The following is a 22,529-nucleotide window of genomic DNA, read 5'->3' as shown; positions in this document are numbered from 1 at the left end:
GTTTCAGCCGAAACAGAGACATTCACGGTTGGCCTAACCGTGGTTTCAGCCGAAACGGCGGGCCGCAAATGTCGGTCCTTTTCCTTGCGCTTTTTAGCTAATTGAGTAGTCGGAGTCTCCGATGGCATTTTGTATGCAAAAGCGGGACCAAAAAACTCCTCTGCAAACTCCGACCGACGTCTAAGTGTCCGTCAGTTGAAGGAAGCACAGGCTAGACAAGCTGATATGTCGTGGTCTGGGCCTAAGCAAGGCAGGCAGTAAGAGTGGAAATCCTTATGAGGTATTTGTTTCCCACAAGTTAAACAATTATTTACTTTGTCTGACATCGGCTGAGGCAAGAAAGAGTCCCCAACGGGGTACTTAGCTTTTTAGAAGTCTTCGGTAGTAGAAATCTCTGGATCTGACTGACCGGCACTTGCGAACAGCTTCTGCTTCGGGCACCGCGCGGCAAGAAAGACTGAGGAAAATGGCGTCGGCTGATGCCTTTATACCCAATAAACAGCAGCTATGACATCGGGTGAAGTGCGACATCAGCCGAGGCCAGACCCAGACTTTGGAATCCGACCGAAGGGCTGCCTGAGGCATGACAACCCATATGTTAGGACTGCAGATGCATCCTTGAAGGACATCCTGCTGTTGGGCCTCCGCCCACTGATTTGGGGGTAGGTCTGTCCAACCATTTGGGGTTGGTAGTGTGTGGAAATGGAATCTCTATCCTTGGGAGACTATGCACAAAACCCATTTGTCCTGGGTAATGAGTTCCCAGTTTTTTGCATGCAGGGGGAGCTTTCCTCCTAAGGGAGCAGGTAGTTGAGCAGGGCTTGGAAGGGTTAAGGTTAAGTCATTGTGCCATTTTTCCGTAGGGGGGTGGCTTACTACTCCCTGCTTTCGAAGTGGGAGCCCTCCACTGCTTAGGTCTGTGCGTAGCCTGAGACTGTAGTCTAGGTTGTCTGCTGTTCCTGGGTTTGGACTGAAGGGACTGGAAAGGACCAGTTCTTTAAAAGCCAATGCCTACTGAATTTGAGAGGCTGTACTTGTAGAAAATCTTCAACAGTTTGCATAGATTTAGCTTTTTCCTCCCTCCTTTTGAGGACTTCTGCTTTGTTGCCAAAAAGGCGGTCTTGGTTTAAGGAAGCATTCAGTAATTTAGCTTTAACATGATCTGGCAAGTTTTGTTCCTTAAGCAAAGTACAGACCCAGTGACAGCAGCCTGCAAGATGCTTCTAAAATGTTAAAACCACATTGCAAAGTATGTTTATCAACTTGTTCTGCAGAACGCATTAAATCTTGCAATTCTTTGTGTGCAGCAGTCAGGAATGATCATTTTCTGTTTAAGTAGTCCCATAATATGCTGCTGATGCTTTAACATATGAAACTAGCAATTTAAAGCACTAATGGCCAAAGTAGCAGAAGTGTATACCTTCTTACCCCATCTGTCCAAGGCTCTAGAATCTCTATCAAAAGGGGTAGGACTTTTGGCAGCAGGAGCCTTAATGCCTTTTGGTCCTTGGGAAATGGCTCTGGATCCGCAGGAAGATTCTTGAAGAGGAACTTGAGAGTCGGGTACTCTGCAGTACCTGTCAGGTTGGGAATTGGAGGGAAAGTGTCTGGGGTAAGGCTAGATTCCAAGAAAGCATCATCTACAATGTCCAGAACAAGAGGGATAGCTAAAGGCCTGTGCTGAGGCAGGAGTAAGAATTCCCTATGTCTCTTTTTGGACTCTGAGTAATCCTGGCTTTCCCAGCAGAAATGCTCCCTAAGAGTATGCAAGGTTTCACCGAAAGAAAGATCTTCTGGAGGGGAAGCAGAGAGAATGGAATCCTCTTCATCATAATCCTCATAAGTAGATAAGGGCAAATCCTGGTGATCAGAAGGAGCAGAAATATCAGATTCCTGATCAGAAGAATCTGAAAGAAAATCAGTTCTAGGTCTCAGAGGGGGAAGGCTGGCTTCCCCTAATTAAGGTAATAAGGTTATCAGCCATTCTAAGCACTTGTTTTTGAGGCATATGGGCCTGAACCTGCGGTTTGGTCGGTTTTCTAGGCATAGTGCAAGTTTCTGGCCTGGATAAAAACAATGGTGTCTGTTTAATATGAATATCTGTAGGCCTGAATACACTCAAAAGCCGGTACCTGCACAGCGGCTCCAGACCCTTCCAAGGTAGAGACATCAGCAGGTTCAATAGTCGAAGAAGCATCTTGCGGCATACCAGACTCCGAATGGGTCTCAGTAGAGGCCTGCGAATTTGAAATAGCTAGTATCAGGGGCTGCGAAAGCACCTTGCTGAGCACCAGCGGACTGGCGACTAGCTTAACGGAAGCATCGTCGGCAGTTTTGGACCTATGCGGTCTGTCTTTATAGTCACGTTTTTTCAGAAGATCGGTAGTCGGATGGCTTAAAGTAATTTCGGAGTACACAGATTACGAAAGTAATTGGCTGCAAAAATAGCCAGACAACTATTAGTTCGGGAGTTGAAAAAGGCACAAAACCGACAGCGAGGGACATAGTGGTCTGGGCCTAAAGAGGGGATGCAGTACGAATTAAAATCTCTGAGGTATTTGCTTTCCACAGGTAAGACAATTGTTAACTTTTACTGACATCAGTTAGAGCAAGAAAAAGGATCCCCAAAGGGGTACTTATCTTTATTGAAGACTTCATGTCTGAAACTCAAAAATGAAAATTTCAGGAGACGGCTGACCGGCACTTGCAACTGCTTCTGCTTCGGGCACTGCACAGCAAGAAAGACTGATGTAATGGCATCGGCTGCATGTTTTATACCCCTGATTACCTGATGTCATGGAAGAAGAGACCGCATCAGACACAGAAAATCTGGCCGGCTGAGGGCTACCTGCAGGCAGATAACCCAAATGTGACTTACTGCAACAGTGAAACAATGTAATAAACAACAAAAGTAGTGTAGGAACAAACAACAACGAATCCAGCAAAGATATCCAACACTAAGTCCAAAGAATGCCTCCGCACACCAGCAATGATACGACCTGTATTTAATTCCAATACAACGAACAAACGTACAGAAAAAAAGACTCCGCTAATAAACAGACAATTATAGTAAAATGGATTTAGCACTTTCTTCCACCTACAATGTGGACTTCTCCAGAATCAACAAACAATTCAACAAGGACCAATTTATCAACTTCTTGGCGTCAAAATTTAAAAATTCCTTTAAATTTTAAATGTGTAGTACCTATGCCTATTCCTAATGATTGTGTGTGTATATATATATATATATATATATATATATATATATATATATATATATATATATATATATATGTGTGTGTGTGTGTGTGTGTGTGTGTATATATATATATATATATATATATATATATATATATATATATATATATATATATATATATATATATATATATATATATATGTATATATATATATATATATATATATATATATATATATATATATATATATATATATATATATATATATATATATATGGTCACCTTTAAAATCTCGAACTCGCGTTTGCCGAAACGGAATCAGACGGGACGAGAATAAAACAGATGACCGAAGGTGAGAACCACGGACTCGGTAAGTGTGCGATCAGTGAGGGATTTAGTGTTAGGAGCGGACAGGTAAGTGTGCGATAGTGAGGGACTGTGGGTTAGGTGGGTTAAGTGAGTTAGGGTTAGGGTGCAGGTAGGGTGTGTGCGATGGTGAGGGACTGTGGGTTAGGGGTGGGTTAAGTGAGTTAGGGTTAGGGTGCAGGTAGGGTGTGTGTGCGATAGCGAGGGACTGTGGGTTTAGGGGTGGGTAAGTAAGTTAGGGTTAGGGTGCAGGTAGGGTAAGTTTGCGGTAGTGTCGGACCTTAGGGTTAGGGTTTGGGTTAGGGATAGTGCATATGTTATGTAGTGTACTGTGTTGTTTACGTGTAGTGTGTTGGTGTGATGGTTTTTGGTGTTTTGCGTTGTCGGCGTTTTATGTTGTCGGTCTTTTCGTTTCGGTCATTAGTGTGTAGGGCAAACGCGGTTTCGAGGTTTTAAAGGTGATCCATATATACATACATACATACATACATACATATACACACACACACAGGAATGTTCGCAAATATAAATCTCATGCACCAGTAGAAACTGAAATGAATACTATCTAATGATAATAAATAATAATAAATACAGATGTAGAATATATATAAAGCATGATGAATATATATAAAGCATGAACCGCAAAAATATATATATAATATGACTCATGTAGCAAACTATATTACAATATATACAGGCTTGCGTTCTCAATTAAATGAACTCCTATCGCTAAACTAATATATTCAATGGGGAATATATAATAAAAACTCATACATATAAAAATTCATGTACATAAAAAAATTCATATGCATGTAAAAAAAATCATATGCATGCAAAAAATAATGTGGAATTAAGATGTATATAACCATAATATAAATCTCAAACAACTTTCTATATTAAATTACAATGAATATGATACTAAAAAACTAGTCATTTCTAAAAATATCTAGGTACAAGTGTTAATAGCACTTATGAATAATTAAAAAATTAAAAAGTAATAAGTAATAATAAATGTATATATAATGTTAAATAGACTACATAAAGTTAAAAAATCATCAATACTAAATTTCCTTACAATCTATACCCAAGTTTTAGTAGTCAATAGTGGTTTTATATTAATGTATTCGTTTAGACCCGGTGATGTGGCTGCATCCATAAGTATTTGCCATCTAACTTCCTTTTCCGCTAATATGGCCTTAATATTTCCCCCTCTATTGTTCACCTTAACTTGTTCTAAAATGGCGAATTTAAACCTATGACTGTCATCAGTATGTGCCACATGTCTATAAGGCATTGGTGTCATCTTTTTTCTTAATGGCATAGAGGTGGTCGTATATGCGTTTTTTGAACTTCCGTTCTGTTTTGCCAATATAAAAACTGGTGCAGCCTATACATACAGCCATTTATATAACACGATGTGCATTACAATTCCCTTGACAGAAATAAATATTAGTCCCATTGACATTACCTAACTTTATAGTTTCAGCTTCTAAGATCACATGACAATTACAACTTCCACATTTGTGAGTTCCTTTGTATTTGGTATTGTATCCATCTACCCCATTATTTCTCTCTAGTAATAACTTCATATTTATTCCCATTTTATAAACAAATATGGGTGCTTTATCTACTATGTCTTTCAATGTGTTCACAGTCAGTATATTCCAATATCTATTTAAAATGTGTTTAATATACTTAGCTTGGGGTGTGTATTCTATAATACATGCTCTTCTAAACTATGTCACCTGACCTATTGTTAGAATTTTGGAGGGGTCTACCCAATACTGGAAAATATTTTTTACCCCATTCTCCTATAACATATTTTTTTACTTCGTCCAGTAAATTTATTGGATATCCTTTAGCAGTAAACATTCTACCTATAAAATCCAACTCATCTATCATTTCCTCATATGTGGATGTCATTCATGCAGCTCGAATACACTGTCCCTTAAAAATGCTTTTTTTAGTGGAATAGGGATGATTACCACTAAAGTCCAAGTAATTATTAGAAAACGTATTTTTCCGATATATACGCGACTTGAATCCATCATTGTGAATGGTGACAAACGTATCCAAATATGCTATGCCTTCTCGACTGGTGTTACATGTAAACTTCAAAAATGCACTAGAGGTGTTCAAAAATGTAATAAACTCCTCGATACTTTCTTCAGGTCCGTCCCAAAGGATAAACAAATCGTCCAAATATCTTTAATAGTATCTAATGTATCGATAGTACTGACTCCTAAAAAGAGTTTCGTTTTCCCAGTCGGGCATCACCAAGTTGGCATAAAGGGGTGCGCAAGCGGCACCCACAGCCACACCCTGGGTTTGTCTGTAAAATTCCCCCTCAAAGTAAATGTAATTGTGTTCAAGTATCATGGACACGAGTTCAATAATTAATCTAGCATGTTCCCAATCCAAAGCTGAGTAGTGTCTAATAATGTTTAGGAAGCTTTCCAAGCCCTCATCTTTTGGAATACTCGAAAATAAATCTATTACATCAACTGTGATGAAATAAGTCCCTCTTTCCAAGTTTGTGAGGTCAAGTTACTTAGAAAATTCCAGGAATCCTTAATTAAGTGTGGGATCCTGTCATAAATGTGTTTTAACCACATATCAATTGCTACCCCAAAGGGAAAGGTCTTAGAATAACTACCAGATATAATAGGGCGAAAGGGTGGATCCTGTATATTCTTGTGTACCTTAGGTACTCCTACTATTGTAGCTAGTTTGGGGTGTTCCACCGATAAGAAATTGTACAATTCTAAGTTGATCCTTCCATCTAGTAATAACTCTTCTATGAATAGATCAATCTTTTTAAATCCAATATTAATTTCATTCATAGAGACAGATGTATATTTGCCAGTATCAACTAATATTTCAAATATCTTATTCCTGTACATATTTTGGTCGTGAAACATGACAACAGTGAAACATGAAGATCAGGCAAACCTTTATTTTTGTCTGAAAAGGAAACAAATAATTGGTCAGATTTTCGAAATTCTTTAGTCCTGTGCAGGTAAAAAGTACAGTTGTGTACACTTACCATAAATGTAGATGTTCAGAGTGTATTCACTGTTGCAGTCATTACATTTGAGTTATCTGCTTGCAGTTGCCCTCGGTCTTGGGTCCTGCGTCGGTTGCTGTCCCTTCTTCCATGACGTCAGGTCGACAGGAGTATAAAACATGCAGCAGACGCCATTACATCAGTTTTTCTTGCCCCAGATGTCAGGTGCCCCCCAATGGGAAGCAATTAAATCTATAAGACATGGCTATACCTCCAACAAAAAAGCAAATACACCAAAAAGCTTTTTGAGCATAGTAAGCGAGAGCAGAGGCATAGCCAAAAGAAGAAAGGGGCCTGGAGGGAGGGTAACCAGGACTGCAACAATGAATACACTCTAGCATCTACATTTATGGTAAGTGTACACAACTGTAATATGTCCTTTGTGTTACACTGTTGCAGTCACTACATTTGGGTAGATTCCCAAAGCTAAGGTTGGGATGAGGAGGAGGAATTTAAATATAATTAGGACCAGCTATAAAGTCCTGCAAGACTGCAGTGGCAAAACTAGCTCTGGATTTAAAGAGAAATTGGCAGATAATGCTTGGTGAAAGTATGTACAGAACTCCAGGTAGCAGCTTCTAGGATGTCCCTGGTAGGGACGCCCCTGAGAAAGGCTGCAGAGATAGATGCAGCCCTGGTTGGAAGGGGTCTGATGCCCTGTAGGATAGGTTTTCCATGATGCTTATAGCAGAAATGAATGCAGTGGCCTATCCATTTTGAAATGGTTTGCTTTGAAATAGCTTTCCCCTCTGTCCCTGCAGCAAATGCCACCAGCAGTTGATCAGATTAACTATGAGGTTTAGTCCTGTCCAAGTAGAATCTTGGATGAGCACAGACAACTTAGGAGTGTAGCATCCGTTCCCCTTTGTTCTGTGGGTTAGGAAAGAAGGTAGGCAAATGAATGGACTGATTAAGAGCCACAATGGATACCACCTTGGGCATGAAGGAGTGATTAGTTCAGTGGGACACCCTGTCCGCATGAAAGATGATGAAAGGCTCCACTGCCATAAGTGCCTGTAATTAGGATACCCTTCTTGCAGAAACTATTGCTAAAAAGGAAAGCTGTTTTCCAGGAAAGGAACTTTAAATCTGCAGTAGCAGCTGGCACAAAAGGAGGAAGGGTGAGTTTCTCCAAAACAAAGGTAAGGCCCCAGGCTGGAGTTGGGAGCTTTCCTCAGTGGCCTTAAATTTTTGGCCCCTCTGAGGAAATGCTTGAGCAGTGGGTGAGAGAAGAGGGGAGGCTCTGTGCTATAATGAGCTGAAATAGCTGAGGCATGAATTTTAATGGAGGAAAAGGACAAGCCCTTATGAAGCATCTCAGTCAAATATTGTAGCATCTGCGGTAAATTGGGCACTGCTGCGCTCATCATTTGAGATTGGTTCCAGGTACAAAATCTTTTCCATTTTGCAGCATAAGATTTTCTAGTACTAGGCCTCCTAGCCTCTAAAATGCTATCCATCACTGATTTACTGAGGGGTGCTAAAAGAGAGGTTAGATGATTAGCCAGGCTGCTATGTTTAGGGTTTGCAGCTGAGGGTGCAGAATCTGGTTCTCCTGCTGAGACAACTGGGAAAAAGTCTGAGGCAGGTGCCATGGGGCCAAGCATGACACTGCGCAGGAGGGGATACCAGTGTTGGCGTGGCCAGTCTGATGCAATTATAATTGTCCTTGGCTTGTCCTGTTTGATCTTTAGTAGTACTTTGGAAAGAAGAGGCAGAGGAGGAAAGGCATAAACTAGGTTTTTCCAGCTAAAGGAAAGAGCATCCACTTTCCAACCTAGTTTGTGGGGAACCCTTGTGCAAAATTTGTCTAATTGATGGTTCTGGGGGGAGGCAAACAGGTCTATATCTGGGCTTCCCCATTTGCTTGTTAACATGTTGAAAATCCATTGTTCCAGTTTCCACTCGTGTGGGTCCATGAGGTTTCTGCTTAGTACATCTGCCAGTGTATTTAGTTTTCCTGGCAGAAATTGAGCATGTAGATTCACTTGGTAGCTCAAGGCTGTGTTCCATAATGCCGTGGCTAGTCTGCAGAGGGGGTAAGAATGTGTACCCCCCCTGCTTATGTACCACATGACCATGGTGTTGTCCATCTTTGCCATTAGTTGTCCTGGAAGAATGTGGTCCTTGAAGTCTGTCAGAGCATTCTGTACAGCTAACATTTCCTTTTGATTTACGTGTAGGTGTATTTGACTTGGGTTCCATTTGGCCTGAATGCACTACCCTGCCAGGTGAGCCCATTTTCCCTGAATGCACTTCCCTGCCAGGTGAGCCCCCCCATGCAGAGTCTGATGAGTCTGTTAAGGTTTGGACAGCAGGGGATAGTGTGAATTGTAGTCCCGGCCTCGTCCCACCAAAGGAACTCTAGGCTTAGACGAGGTATGATAGGAATCATAGCTTCTAGATCCTGTGAATGTTAACACCATAGACTTTTGAGATACCATTGCAGTTTCCTCATATGCAGCCTTGCATACGGAATTAGAATTAGAAGAATGCAGGAGGCCAAGAACCCCAAGGCCTGCAGTATTTACCTTGGAGATAACTGGGTTTTTGTGGTCACATGTTTGAAGTAGGTTGTCAAATGAGTCCGTTTCTCTGATGTGAGGAAAGCCATCTGGGAAGTTGTATTCAAGCTTGCACCCAGGAATATAATTTGTTGACATGGTACCAGGTGTGATTTCTTTTCGTTTATGGTGTTCTCCAGACAAGTCCGTACCCTTTGAACAAAGGCCAGATGATTCAGAAGTATGTCCTGGCTTTCTGCCTGAATTAGACAACTGTCCAGGTATGGATATATTTGAATATTTCTTTGCCTGCACAATGCAATGACTGGAGCTAGGCACTTTGTGAATACCCTGGGCGCAGCAGATAAGCAAAAGGGCAGTGCAGAGAACAGACAGTGCATGCTGCCTGCTTTGAAGCGTAGGTATCTTCTGCAAGACTCCTGGATAGGGATCTGCAGGTATGCTTCTAAGTCTAGTTTGCCTAGCATAGGAAGAAGCTGAAGAGTCAGCATCTTGAATTTTGGAATCACCAGAAAGGTATTTAGAGTAGAAAGGTCCAGAATAGGACACCATGTATTGCCTTGTCTGGGTACCAGAAAGTCTCGAATAGAAACCTTGTACCAACTGAATATCCCCCATGCTTGAGAAAGAGAGTACTTGATTTTTGGCCTCTGCCCACTGATTTGGGGGTAGATCTGGCAATCCGCTTGGTGTTGGTAAGGAGTGGAAGTGAAATCTGCATCCTTTGGACACTATTTAAAACTCATTTTTCCTGGGTAATGAGTTCCCAGTTTTTGGCCTGCAGACCAATCTTTCCGCATAAAGGAGCATTCAGTTGGGAAGTGCTTGGAAGTTTTAAAAGCAAGTCATTGAGACAATTTTCCATATGGGGAGTCTTAATACTTCCTGATTTGGGTGCCCCCCCCCCCCAACTGCTTAGTCTTGTGTCTCCCCTGGGACTGAAAAGTACAGTTGTGTACACTTACCATAAATGTAGATGTTAGAGTGTATTCACTGTTGCAGTCATTACAATTGGGTTATCCTGCTGGCAGTCGGCCCTGAATTCCAAAGCCTGGGTCCGGCGTCGGTTGCTGTTGCCTCTTCCCTGACGTCAGTGCGCCAGGGGTATAAAAGATGCAGCCGACGTCATTTTCTTCAGTTTTTCTTGCCCCAGATGTCAGGTGCCCCCAAAAGGGTAGGCTAAAAATATGCCAATAAAATAAGCATGCACCAAAACATATAATACCTTCATCTACAAGTTAATACACCACATAGGTTGTATAGGTTAGGGAAGAGCAGATAAGTTGAAGCAAAGATATGGGACGGAGGGTGGGTAACCTGGACTGCAACAGTGAATACACTCAAGCATCTACATTTATGGCAAGTGTACACAACTGTACCATGTTCGTGTTTCACTGTTGCAGTTATTACAATTGGGTTGAATCCCAAAGCTAAGGTTGGTAGGCTGGAGCTACATAGCATTAGGAGGGGCTATTAGGCCCTGCAGAACTGCAGTGGCAAAGCCTGCCCTGGATTTAGAGTAGAGTGGTAAGTGATAGTGCTTTGTGAAGGTGTGCACGGAACTCCAAGTAGCAGCCTCTAAGAAGTCTTTGGCTGGCACTCCCCTGAGGAAAGCTGTGAAGTGACTGCTGCTCTGATTGAGTGTGGCCTAATGCCCTTAGGCACTGGCTTGCCATGCTGTGAATACCAGAAACGAATGCAGTGGCCTATCCACTTTGAAATAAGTCTGCTTTGAGACGGCCTTTCCTTGTGATCCTGCAGCATATGCCACTAGTAGTTGCTCTGTCTTTCTGAAAGTTTTGGTTCTGTTCAAATAGAAACGTAGCTGTCGGTGTATGTCCAAAGAACGCAGAATTCCCCCCCCCCCCTTATTCTGTGGGTTTGGATAAAAGGTAGGCAGATGAATAGTTTGGTTAAGGGCCACACTGGACACTACCTTAAATGTCAGGTTTGTCCTCAGAGAAACCCGGTCTGGATAAAAAATGATAAAAGGTTCCACAGCCATGAGTGCCTATAGCTCTGAGACTCATCTTGCAGAAGTTATTGCTAGGAGCAGAGCTGTTTTCCAAGATAAAAACTTTATCTCAGCTGTAGCGGCTGGCTCAATAGGAGGTAGGGTGAGTTTTTCCAAGACATAATTGAGGTCCCATGCAGGTATTGGTGGTCTCCTTGGAGACCTTAGATTTTTGGTCCCTCTGAGGTACTGTCCGCCAGTCTGGGGCAATCAGTATCATTTTCGGCTTCTCCTGTCTGACCTTTAGGAGTACCTTGGGGAGGAGAGGCAGTGGAGGAAAGGCACACACTTAATTTTTCCCAGCAGAAAGATAGGGCATCCACTTTCCATGCTTGCCTGTGATAAGTCCTTGTGCAGAATCTCTTTAGTTGGCAGTTGTGAGGTGAGGCAGATAGATTATGTCCAGGCTTCCCCATTTCCTTGTTACCATGCTGAAGACTTGTGGATCCAATTTCCACTCGTGGGGATACATGAGGTTTCTGCTTAGTTCGTCTGCCAGAGTATTTATCTTTCCTGGCAGGAATGTGCCTGCAGATGTACCTGGTAAGTCAATGCTGTGTCCCACAAAGTCATGGCTAGTCTGCAAAGGGGGTAAGAATGAGTGCCTCCCTGCTTATGTACCACATGACCGTGGTATTGTCTGTCTATCAGTAGTTGTCCTGGATGAAGTAGGTCCTTGAAGGCTGTCAGGGCATTCTGAACAGCTAGCATCTCTTTTTGATTGATATGTAGATGCATTTGTATTGCAGACCATGTGCCTTGAATACATCTTCCTGCCATGTGGGCTCCCCAGGCATAATCCGATGCATCCGTTGTTAATGTCTGTGTGGCTGGAGGTAGAGTAAGTGGCTGTCCCTTGTTCTGGCGACAGGCCTTCGCCCACCATAGAAACTCTTGTTGCAGGCAGGGAATGAGAGTAACCGTTGTTTCCAGGCTGTGGCAATGTTGAGTCCAAACACTATTTAGGTACCATTGAAGTTTCCTCATATGCAGTCTTGCATATAGAATTAGTAGACTGCAGGATGCCATGAAGCCCAAAGCCTGCAGAATTTTTCTTGCAGATAACTGGGCCTTTGTTGCCAACAGTTTGAAATACGTAGTCAGTTGCCTTTGTTTCTCTGGCATGAGATAAGCCATCTGGGGCAGTTATATTTAAACTTGCACCCAGGAATATTATCTCGAGAGGGTATTAGTTTTAATTTACGTTCGTTGACTGTGTACCCTAGGTATGGTTGTAATCTCTTTACAAATGCCAGATGCTGTAGTAGAATGCCCTTGTTCTCTGCTTGAATGAGGCAGTCGTCCAAGTAAGGATACATTTGTATTCCTCTTTGTCTGCAGAATGCAATTACTGGTGCCAAGCATTTTGTGAAGACCCTAGACGCAGTAGATAAGCCAAAGGGCAGTGCAGAGAATTGATAGTGCTTTGAGCCAGCTTTGAATCTGAGGTATCTTCTGCATGTTTGTCCGATTGGGACATGTAGGTATGCCTCTTTTAGATCTAAAGTCACAAGCCAAGCCTTCTTGCCCAACATGGGCAGAAGCTGCTTAGAGTCAACATTTTGAATTTTGGAATAGCCAGATATGTATTTAAAATAGATAGGTCCAGTACTGGTCTCCAGGCTTTGTCCTTTCTGGGTACCAACAGTAGTCTTGAATAAAATCCTAGTCTCTGCTTTTGCTCTGGTACTTGTTGAATGGCCCTCATGTCCATGAGGGATGAGACTTGTTTTTGTGGCTCTGCCCATTGATGTTTTGGCAGGTCTGGCCAACCGTTTGCCCTTGGCAAGGTATGGAAGTGAAACTTGTAGCCTTGTGACACTGTTTAAAGCCCATTTGTCCTGGGTTATTATGTGCCAATTTTGAGAAAAAAGTGCTAGTTTTCCCCCTAAAGGTGCTGCCAGAAGGTAAGTGCTGGCGCAGGCAGGGGGAAGTCATTGGGACTCTTTCCTGTATGGCTGTGATTTGTCTTCTCCAGTTTTGGAGGTAGAAGCACTCCATTGTTTAGACCTGAACGAACCTTGGGGCTGGGATCTGCCCCTTTGTGGCCTAACAATGGAAAAGGACCAATTCTTTGCAGGCCAGTGTCTGCTAAATCTTGGTGGCTGTACCTGTAAGAAATCCTTGACTGTTTGCATAGATTTTGCTTTGTCCTACATTTTCTTTAACATCTCTTCTGCTTTAACACCAAACAAAGAATCATGCTGTAATAGAGCATCTAATAATTTTGTTTTAACATGACCAGGTAGATTTTTGTTCCTTTAACCAAGCATGCCTCCTAATGACAGAACCCGTAACTGCGTCCCTGCAGGAGGCCTACAGAGAATCAAAACCACATTGCAAAGTATGCTTTCCAACTTGTTCAGCTGCATGCAATAATTCCTGCATTTCTTTGTTATCTGCACAATCAGAATTTATCAACATTTTCTGTTTAAGCAGTGACATAATATATTGCTGATATTTGAGCATATGAAACTGACAATTTAAAGCCCTTACAGCCAGGGTAGCAGAAGTGTAAATCTTTTTCCCCATATGTCCAGTGCCCTAGAATCACTGTCTGAGGGAGTAGGGTTTTTTGCAGTGGAAGCCATGACCCCTTTGGGACCCTGAGAAATAGTTTCTGGGTCAGCAGCAGGGTTTTTGAAAAGGAATTTATGAGATTCAGGAACCCTGAAGTACCTGTCCGGCTTAACGAGAGCTGGAGGTAAGGATCAGGGGTCAGACTGGACTCTGAAAAAACATCATCTACAATGTCTAACAGGTGGAATAGCTAGGGGCCTGTGTTGTGGTAGTAAAAGGAAGTCTCTGAGCCTTTTCTTAGATTCTGAATAATCCTGGCTCTCCCAGTGGAAATGCTCCCTCATGGTATGTAAAGACTTCCCAAAAGAATAATCCTCAGGAGGAGAGGCTGAAGGGATTGATTCTTCAGCATCAGAATCCTCACAAGGAGGAAGAGAGTATTCCTGATCAGAAGAGGAATCAGATGAAATGGAAACCTGATCTGAAGATTCATATTCTGTCTCTTGCCTAGGCCTCTTATCAGGAGGAGGGATGGGAACCCCTGATCAGAGTAATTAGGTCTTCGGCCATTTTGAGCATCTGTTTTTCAGGCATGCAGGTCTGTCCATGAGGCTGTTGTACTTGTTTCTTTGTCTGTAAAGGTGCTTTAGTCTTTGAAGCTGAAGTCGTTTTAACATACAATTGAGTAGGTCTGAAAACACCCACAAAAAACGATGCCTGCTCAGCAGCTCCGGACCCATCTGAGGGAATAGTTTCCGAAGGTACAATACCTTGAGCTTCCAGCGGCCTGGTCGACTCCATATGGGTGTCAGTAGCAGCCTGCGAGTCTAAAGTAGCAGTCGTCAGGGGCTGCGAAGGCACCTCACTGAGAACCGGCGACTGGTTTAGAAGAAGCCTAGTCGGTTTTGGACCTCGGATGCCTGTCCTTTTCCTTGTGTTTCTTGTGAATTCCGGTTGTCTGAAGGCTATCCGACGATATTGTATAGTTAAATCTTCTGCCAAAATAGTGAAATGCAAAATCGTACCGACACTTTAGTGTGCTGGTTAAATCTAGCACAAAACCGACAACTAGCAACATTGTGGTCAGGGCCTAGGCAAGGAATACAGTAAGAATGAAAGTCCTTATGAGGTATTTGCTTCCCACAAGAAATACAATTAACTTTTTCTGACATCGGTCTGGAGCAAGAAAAAAAGTTTCCCCAACGGGGCACTTAGCTTTTTAGTGAAGACTTCGGATCTGAAATTGGAACATGAAAATCTCAGGAGTTGGACTGGCACTTGCGAACAGCTTTTGCTTCGGGCACCGCATGGCAAGGAAGACTGGAGAAAATGGCGTCAGCTGCATCTTTTATATCCCTGGCACACTGACGTCAGGGAAAAGACAGCAACCGACGTCGGACCTACACTTTGGAATTCAGGCTGACAGGGTAGCCTGCCAGCAGGATAACCCAATTGTAATGACTGCAACAGTGAAACACGAAGAACATCTTCAATTTCTTTACAAACTTGCTGATTTTGCTGAGATCTGGAATTGATCTCCAGTCTCGTCTTTTTTGGAACTAAAAAGAATTGTAAGTTCCGGATCCTATTTGCTCTGTGGGGACTTCTTGGATGACTTTTTTTGTAGCAACGAGATGACCTCTGATGTTGCACGGTCTAATTGAATAGGTGATGCATCTGGTTGAGACCGGTTTACGGGGGGAGTGAAAGACTACTCCCGACTGCCTCCAGAGACGGACAGTCAGGCAACCCCTCAGGGGCGATGGAAACAACCATCAGAAAAGGTATCTCCCTGATGTTGCGGACCTCCTCTGCCGCAAGGGTAGCATCTTCTATTATATCCTCCCTCTCTGCCTCTAGGGGAGGGTTGACCTTGTGCCTAAGGGAAACCTTTTTGGGATTTAAAGGAACCACATTTTGCCACCTGTTTGACCCTTGGGATAGGGTCTAGAAGGAAGGGAGAAACAGACTCAGACAGCAGATAAGGTTTTCCCTTCCTGCTCACACCTGGTCAAAGTCTCTTACCTGCAGACCAAAATGAGCTGAACCATTGAAGGGGACATTGGTAAAGGAAGACAAAGGATTCCGTGAAGTTACAAACGCATCCAGGAATGCCTCCTAAGAGAAATTCCTGCTGCGGCTGCCCTGCTCGCTCAGTCAGCTGCATAGGAAATCAGCCTCATAGAGGAGTTTGCTATAGAGATAAGGGTGGAGAGCTGCGCAAATACGTTGTCCGTGGATCCTGAAGCTACTGAACTCCATCAGGAGGTTCCTTTGAAGTAGAGTAAAATGGGACAGGTAATTCAGCGATCTAAAGGTGAATGCCGCTGAAGAGAAGGTATGCTTTCAATATCTATCCATTGTCCTGAACTCTATTAGGAGGCTGGATTTTAGAAGATGTCTGACAACTCCTCCTTAGTGGCCGCTGCTACCACCATAGCATCAACAGGAACTCCCCTTAGGAAAAAATATCTTATCTTCTGGTGCAGTTAAATTTGGCCTCCTCGGGATAGGCTCCACTGTGTCCAGGGAGGTCCAGGCTTTCTGGGATATCACCCCCCCCAATAGCCGGTCATAAGGCAGTATCACCCACGAGGTGGAAGGTCAGGAACCAAAGGTCTCAAGGTACACAGATTCATCCTCAGTAGTGTTAGAGATCTTCCAATCGCCCCTCTGAGGATTTCAAGGATGTCAGAAAAGGAGACATCCAGAGAGGGGGATCTAGGGGACCCTTCTGACTCATCCAAATCAGTGTCTGACGTGACAGACTCAGGCGAGTCAATATGCTTCCTCTTACAAAGTCTCTTCCGAAGAAGCTCCCCAGTAGGACAATCTGGGGAAGTCTCAGAAGAGGGTACAACTCCAATGGGGGCTGCTTGAGCCTCTGATTCCCCATGCTGAGGGGTGCCAGGGGAGAGGAGGTTGCTGCTGGCGGGACATTTGGTCCAATGGCAGGGCTTTGGTACTGGAAAAAGCTCTCTCTATTGCTTCGAAGGCCTCTCCACCCTGCTCCGAGGACGACCTCCGTTCTGAGGAGACGGAAGGTTGGCTCTGAGCAGGAGGGATAGGCTCCAAAGCAGACGTGGGAACAGAGCCAAGTCGAAGCACCGAAAGGGTTGGTTCCAAAGAAAACCCGGGATGACTATCCCTCTCGGAGTTGACCAAAGAGCGTCGGCTCCCAGATGCCTCGGCTCCAGACTGAGCCGCAGAGGACAGAGATATCAGTTTCGAGGAAGCAGGAAGAAGTCTCGGAACCAAAGGTTCGAACACAGAAGAACCTGAAGTGTTTGGCTCTGAGAGTGAAGCAGTCAGAATAGGAGCAGTAGTCTGCAGAAGTGATGGCTCCGAAGCCTTTGGGTCCAAAGAGCTAACTTTTTGGCCAGAGTCAGAAAACAGAGCAACCTCCACCACCCGCCCTATGTCCTCATCTGAAAGTGTCCTGGAGAAATGGGTAGAGACAGAAGGAGATCTCCTCCTTTCAAAAATAGGAGACTTTAAAGATGGTGAGATAAGGTCGAGAATAGGAGTGTGTCTCGATACCGAAGGTTGCCTCAGCGCCGAGGAAACCGATGGCACAGAGACAGAAGGTGAATTGCAACCAGAACTCCTTGGCTCTGTGGCTTTAGATTTTTTTGACGGCTCTGAAGCTGGAACCAAAGAGTTCCTTTTAACAGTTTTGAGAGCTGTCTGACCAAGTTCCAGCTGTTCCTGGAAGGAACTGGTCATAAGATCCCTGTCAGTTTAACTTGCGTTTCCTCTCATTAAGGACTAGTACTTAAGACATGGCAAAAGGTACAGGGTTCTTGTAAATGAGCTTCACCCAGACAGTACATACAGCTAGTGTGACTTAAAAGACATTTTCTGTGAACATGTCACATTTCTTGAAGCCCGAAGGGCAGTGTTCCTTACGGTCTCTGTCTTTTTCTTTGGACATACTGAGAAGAAAAAAAACAAGGCTAACACCACTAATATCAATAACAACACTAACTATAACTACCAGTAAAGTCATGGAGAAAAAAGCTTTTTTTTTTTTTTTTTTTTTAAAAGGAAGAAGGGCTAACACACAGGGAGGAAAGGCCCTTTAATTTAAACGGGCAACTACAGCCCTCTAACTAAAATGGGATGTACAATCCTAAATTTTGTGCAATAAGGGATCAAGCACTCAAACAACAAACACACAGGTAACACTAAATACTATCTAAAGGTAAAATATAGGAAAAAGGACAAGAAAATAGCAAGATATATCAAAACTTTTTACTTAGCCAACGATCCAGTAATTAAACAACTTCGAAGCTTTAGCGGCAAACGAGATCTGGAGAATTGCCGTGAGGCACCATGGGATAGGAGTCCGTCTCGAGCCATTAAAAGATGTGCAGCTCTAGTATCGGACGTGTCGGAGCAGAGAATCGGCTCCAAACCCATCCAGCAAGAATTACGGCGAAAAAGGACTACATTAACCTCAGTGTACTGCAAGCATATGACTGAAGTAGCATGATGGATCACTGAACAAGACAGTTCTGCCTCAGCTACAGGAAAAAGGGTTTATTTCCGACTTCTGGTGACTAATTCCTTACACTGTACCTTGGGGACACCTTATCCAAGTACTAAAGATCTCTCACCTCTGAAAAAGTGCTTGTTCGGCTTCTCTAAAAGCTGTCAACAGAAACTGAACTAAACCTTGTGCGTGAGCCCCAAATCGTCACTGGGAGAGATGCATGACAACCAGTTCACTTTTCCAATTAAAGCAATACTAAGGATATACAGAGCTGCAACAAGAACAGTGACAGGGTATGGCTACAGACCTAAAACAAATATGCAGAGCATGCTAAATGGGCAGACACTTAAGAATATGAACTACGACGATAAAAAACGTGAAAAGGCAAACATGAAACTCGACATTATTTCGTCAATACTATGAAACAATGGTTTACTCAACTAAAGCTAGGCAATTTAGGAAAAAAAAAACCCAAAACTCACCTGTGCCATTCAAACCAATCAGACCATACCGCCTCCCGGAGTTTAGTTCTAATGTGGTATCACTGAGTAGCTCCTGTCCATGAAAGGTCAGTGAAAGGTTAATAATGTGAACATCTGTGCTATTGGGATGAGATGCCAGTACACCAGTCACAGCCCTTGCTGCTGCCTTCTTCATCTCAAAATCATCAAGTTCCTTCGTCAGTTTTTCAACTAAAACAAATGCCAAAATGTACAGCGTAAGCTTTCGATATGGCAATCACCATTAGCTTCACAGAACAAAACAATGCCAAATTAATATTACATGTTCATGAATACATGCGAAGGTACTCCATCAGACCACAGAACATCCAACATTACATTCCATCTCAAAAGAGAGTCAAAGAAGGCATCTGCTGGCTTATTATGTACAAACAAGTTTATTCTACTCCAGAAATCAGCACTTGCGTACAATTTTTAACATGACTACATGGACAATATCCAGAATCTAATTTAAAACCCCACAAAGCAAACTAGGTATATACCACACTAACTGGAGAAGATACTGTAAGCAAAGTTTAAGTAATAGAGTAATACTAACTGAATGAAGAAAGTTATAGATGAGGCATTTTTACATTTACTATTAAACTATGACCTCCATACCACTTTAAACTATACTAGAACCACTACCAAAATCCTAGTACTAATTACTTTTCTTTTAATGGCTTTAAAGAATTATCTGGAGTTAAATATTTACAGCTTCCCTGTGCCTTGCTTGGATACCTCTGACTAAAAGACCTTGCTTTGCCTCTAAAACCATCACTGAACCTACAAAGCTGATGTAAAAAAACACAGACTTTTGCACTGGGGATTGTGTAAACATTATGGTATCCATTAGCAACAGCTCAAAAAAGATAGATGCTAGAAAACCAGATATAGTGGTCCAAAAAAAGACGAAGTAGCACTTGATCACGGAAATTGCTATACCCAGTAACTAGTGTCTTGCGCACGGAGAGACACAAAGTTATAAAATATCAGAATCTGCAATCAGAAACGAGAGCAACGTGGAAGAAAGATACCCAGTCCCAATAGTAGTTGGAGCACCGGGTCTTAAAAAAAATTTATAATTGTACTTAGATACATTACCAATCCATGTAACCTCGTACGAATTGCAGGAGTCATTAATGGGCACACTGCAAGTGCTGCGAAGAGCACATTTGGCTGACATCAAATATTGAAATACTAATTTCATGAAATTTAAATGTACTTAGACAGAACAAGGTCCACTCCAGTGATAGTATTAGAAACCCAAATTTGGAGAAATTAAAAAAAACTGGTGTATGTATGTATATGTAGATATATATATATATATATATATATATATATATATATATATATATATATCTATATATATATATATATATATATCTATATATATCTATATATATATATATATATATATATATATATATATCACAGCAAGAGGTTCTCCCGTTCCATTCTCGGCTGGAGCGCCTTTTGTGTGGAGTCTGCATGTCCTCCCCGCGGTCGAAAGACATGCGTGAATGGGCGTGCCTTCGTTGAAGGTTGGGCATCAAGCTGGCACCTTGGCATCGTAAAAATCTACTGAAAATAATTAGCAGACCGGAGTTCCACTGTGACGACTCCTAACAGGGAAAAGCCGAAAGAAGACCACAAACATACGTGTATAGAGACGCACACTGAGACAGATATATATATATATATATATATATATATATATACATATATATATATATATATATATATATATATATATGAGAGAGAGAGAAAGATATATAGACACATTATATATATATATATATATATATATAAGAGAGAGAGAGAGAGATATATAGATATATATATAGATATATATAGATAGATACATAGATAGATACATAGATATATAGACACATAGATATATAGATATATAGATATATATATATATATATATATATATATAGACAGATAGATATATAGATAGATATATCTGCCACATAACACAAGCACTCAGGTCACTCCAAGGCAAGTACAAATATGACTCAGTCATTGTCCATGATGGTGTGAATGACCCGAGACGTACCTCCCTGGACTACATGAAAAGAGACAGAGGAGCTCTCTGAGCATGTAGCCCAGGCCGGTATGACCCTGACCTTGAGTAGCATCTTACCCTCACCAAGAATGATGCCACAGTATGAAGACAAGATTATCAATTTCAACAATTGGCTTAAGTATTGGTGTCATTCAAAGGGGATCCAATGCCTGTCAGCCTGGGATGACATGCTCGACAAGCCACGATGCTTCGCTAGGGACGGCTTGCACCTGTCACCCCTGGGCTTTCGGATATTGGCAAAGGCTCTTGCTACCCCCATAGTGCCTTTTTTTGCTCAAGGCTCAAAAGACAAACCCACCTCCATAGGTATCACAAGGGATAAGAAACAGAGTAATGCTACTCAACGCCAGAGGTCTAAACCTCAAGATGCGCGCACTCGAAACTCTCGTTAGCATGGAGAACATCGATATCTGTGCAGTAACAGAAACCTGATTCAAGGATCTCGAAAGCACCCCAGCACTACCAGGTTATACCCCATACCATGCTTTTTGGCCCCAAAACTTGGACCGAACCACAAAAGGAGGGGGAGTATCAATATTCGTCAAAGATACCCACACCTCCAGGTTGGTGGCACAGCACGAAGCATCAGAGACTATCCATGTGCAACTAACAGTGGGTAAAACTTCCTTCCAGTTTATAGCCTGCTACAGACCACCCTCCCAAACCCAGGAACCCCACTCGGCCTTCCTGAGAACACTGGAAAATATGAAGATCTCTCCAAACACCATTATATTCGGTGACTTCAACTACCCAACCATAGACTGGGAGCATTACTCTAGCTCCAAAACCCTAGCCCAAAGGTTGCTAGAATTTATAAACTCAAATGCTATGGAACAACTCGTTACCACTCCCACAAGAGGGGAAAACATACTGGACCTGATCATCACCAACATGGGGACTCTATGCTCCAGACCAGAAGTGTATCCCTCACTGGTAAGATCAGACCATAAACTAATCTCACTGGATATTCACATCCCGACCCCACCCCATGCCCAGAAAACCACAGTGAAAAACTTCTCTAAAGCAAATTTCACACTCCTCAAAACAGAGGTGGAATCCTTCAAAGCCCCCAGGCCTGTGGATAATACGGCCCAGACCACAAAATCCTTTATAAACACATTCTATGAACACCTTCAGGAATGCATGGATCATGCAATCCCAAATAAAACCAAGACCCAATCCTCCAAAGGCAGACGTCCTGTCTGGTGGACCCCAGCCATAAACTATACAATAGAAGGAGGAAGCTACTACATGACAGAGCAAAATCCCAAAAAGGGAAGGCATCTCTGATCAGTATTAGCAAAAAACTATGGGCACTCATAAAACCATCTAAAACCAGCTTCGAGAGAAAAATTGCACAGGACACTAAGGATAATCACAAGGCTTTCTTTAGTTATGTTAGGAACCTGGGTGAGAATTCCCAGATATGCTCAGAATTAGTCCAAAATGACAAAAAATACACAGAACCCACAGACATTGCCAACATCCTAGCTGACAGGTTCACCGCAAACTTCTCCCCCCTTTCCCCACCAAAAGGGTTAATATCTATCCCAGCAGAGTGCTGCCCCCCTGACATCTCAGATGCTCAGGTAAGAGCTGCCCTCTCCAAAGCAAGAAACACAGCATCAATGGGACCAGACGGTGTCCCGGGCTGTGTCCTACATGAACTCCAAGAAGAGCTAAACCCAAACATAAAACTACTGTTCAATCTCAGCCTTACTACAGGATATGTACCCAAAGAGTGGCGTAC

At 42.6% G+C, this 22,529-nt stretch overlaps 1 protein-coding gene across 1 annotated transcript in view; it reads right to left on the bottom strand.

Moving 5' to 3' along the window:
* Nucleotides 1-22,529, bottom strand: part of ABCF2 (ATP binding cassette subfamily F member 2) — a 1,573,086-nt gene that overhangs the window by 1,343,947 nt on the left and 206,610 nt on the right. Inside the window, exon 3 of the mRNA XM_044067572.1 lies at nucleotides 18,670-18,879. Coding sequence (XP_043923507.1) covers nucleotides 18,670-18,879 — 210 coding nt within the window. The remainder of the gene's footprint in view (nucleotides 1-18,669; nucleotides 18,880-22,529) is intronic.

This window comes from Protopterus annectens, chromosome 3.part1 (genome assembly GCF_019279795.1).
Source record: "Protopterus annectens isolate FY-2018-M chromosome 3.part1, PAN1.0, whole genome shotgun sequence".
NCBI lineage: Eukaryota > Metazoa > Chordata > Ceratodontiformes > Protopteridae > Protopterus > Protopterus annectens.
Note: the sequence above shows the minus strand (reverse complement) of the source record. Positions and strands in the feature narration are given on the sequence as shown.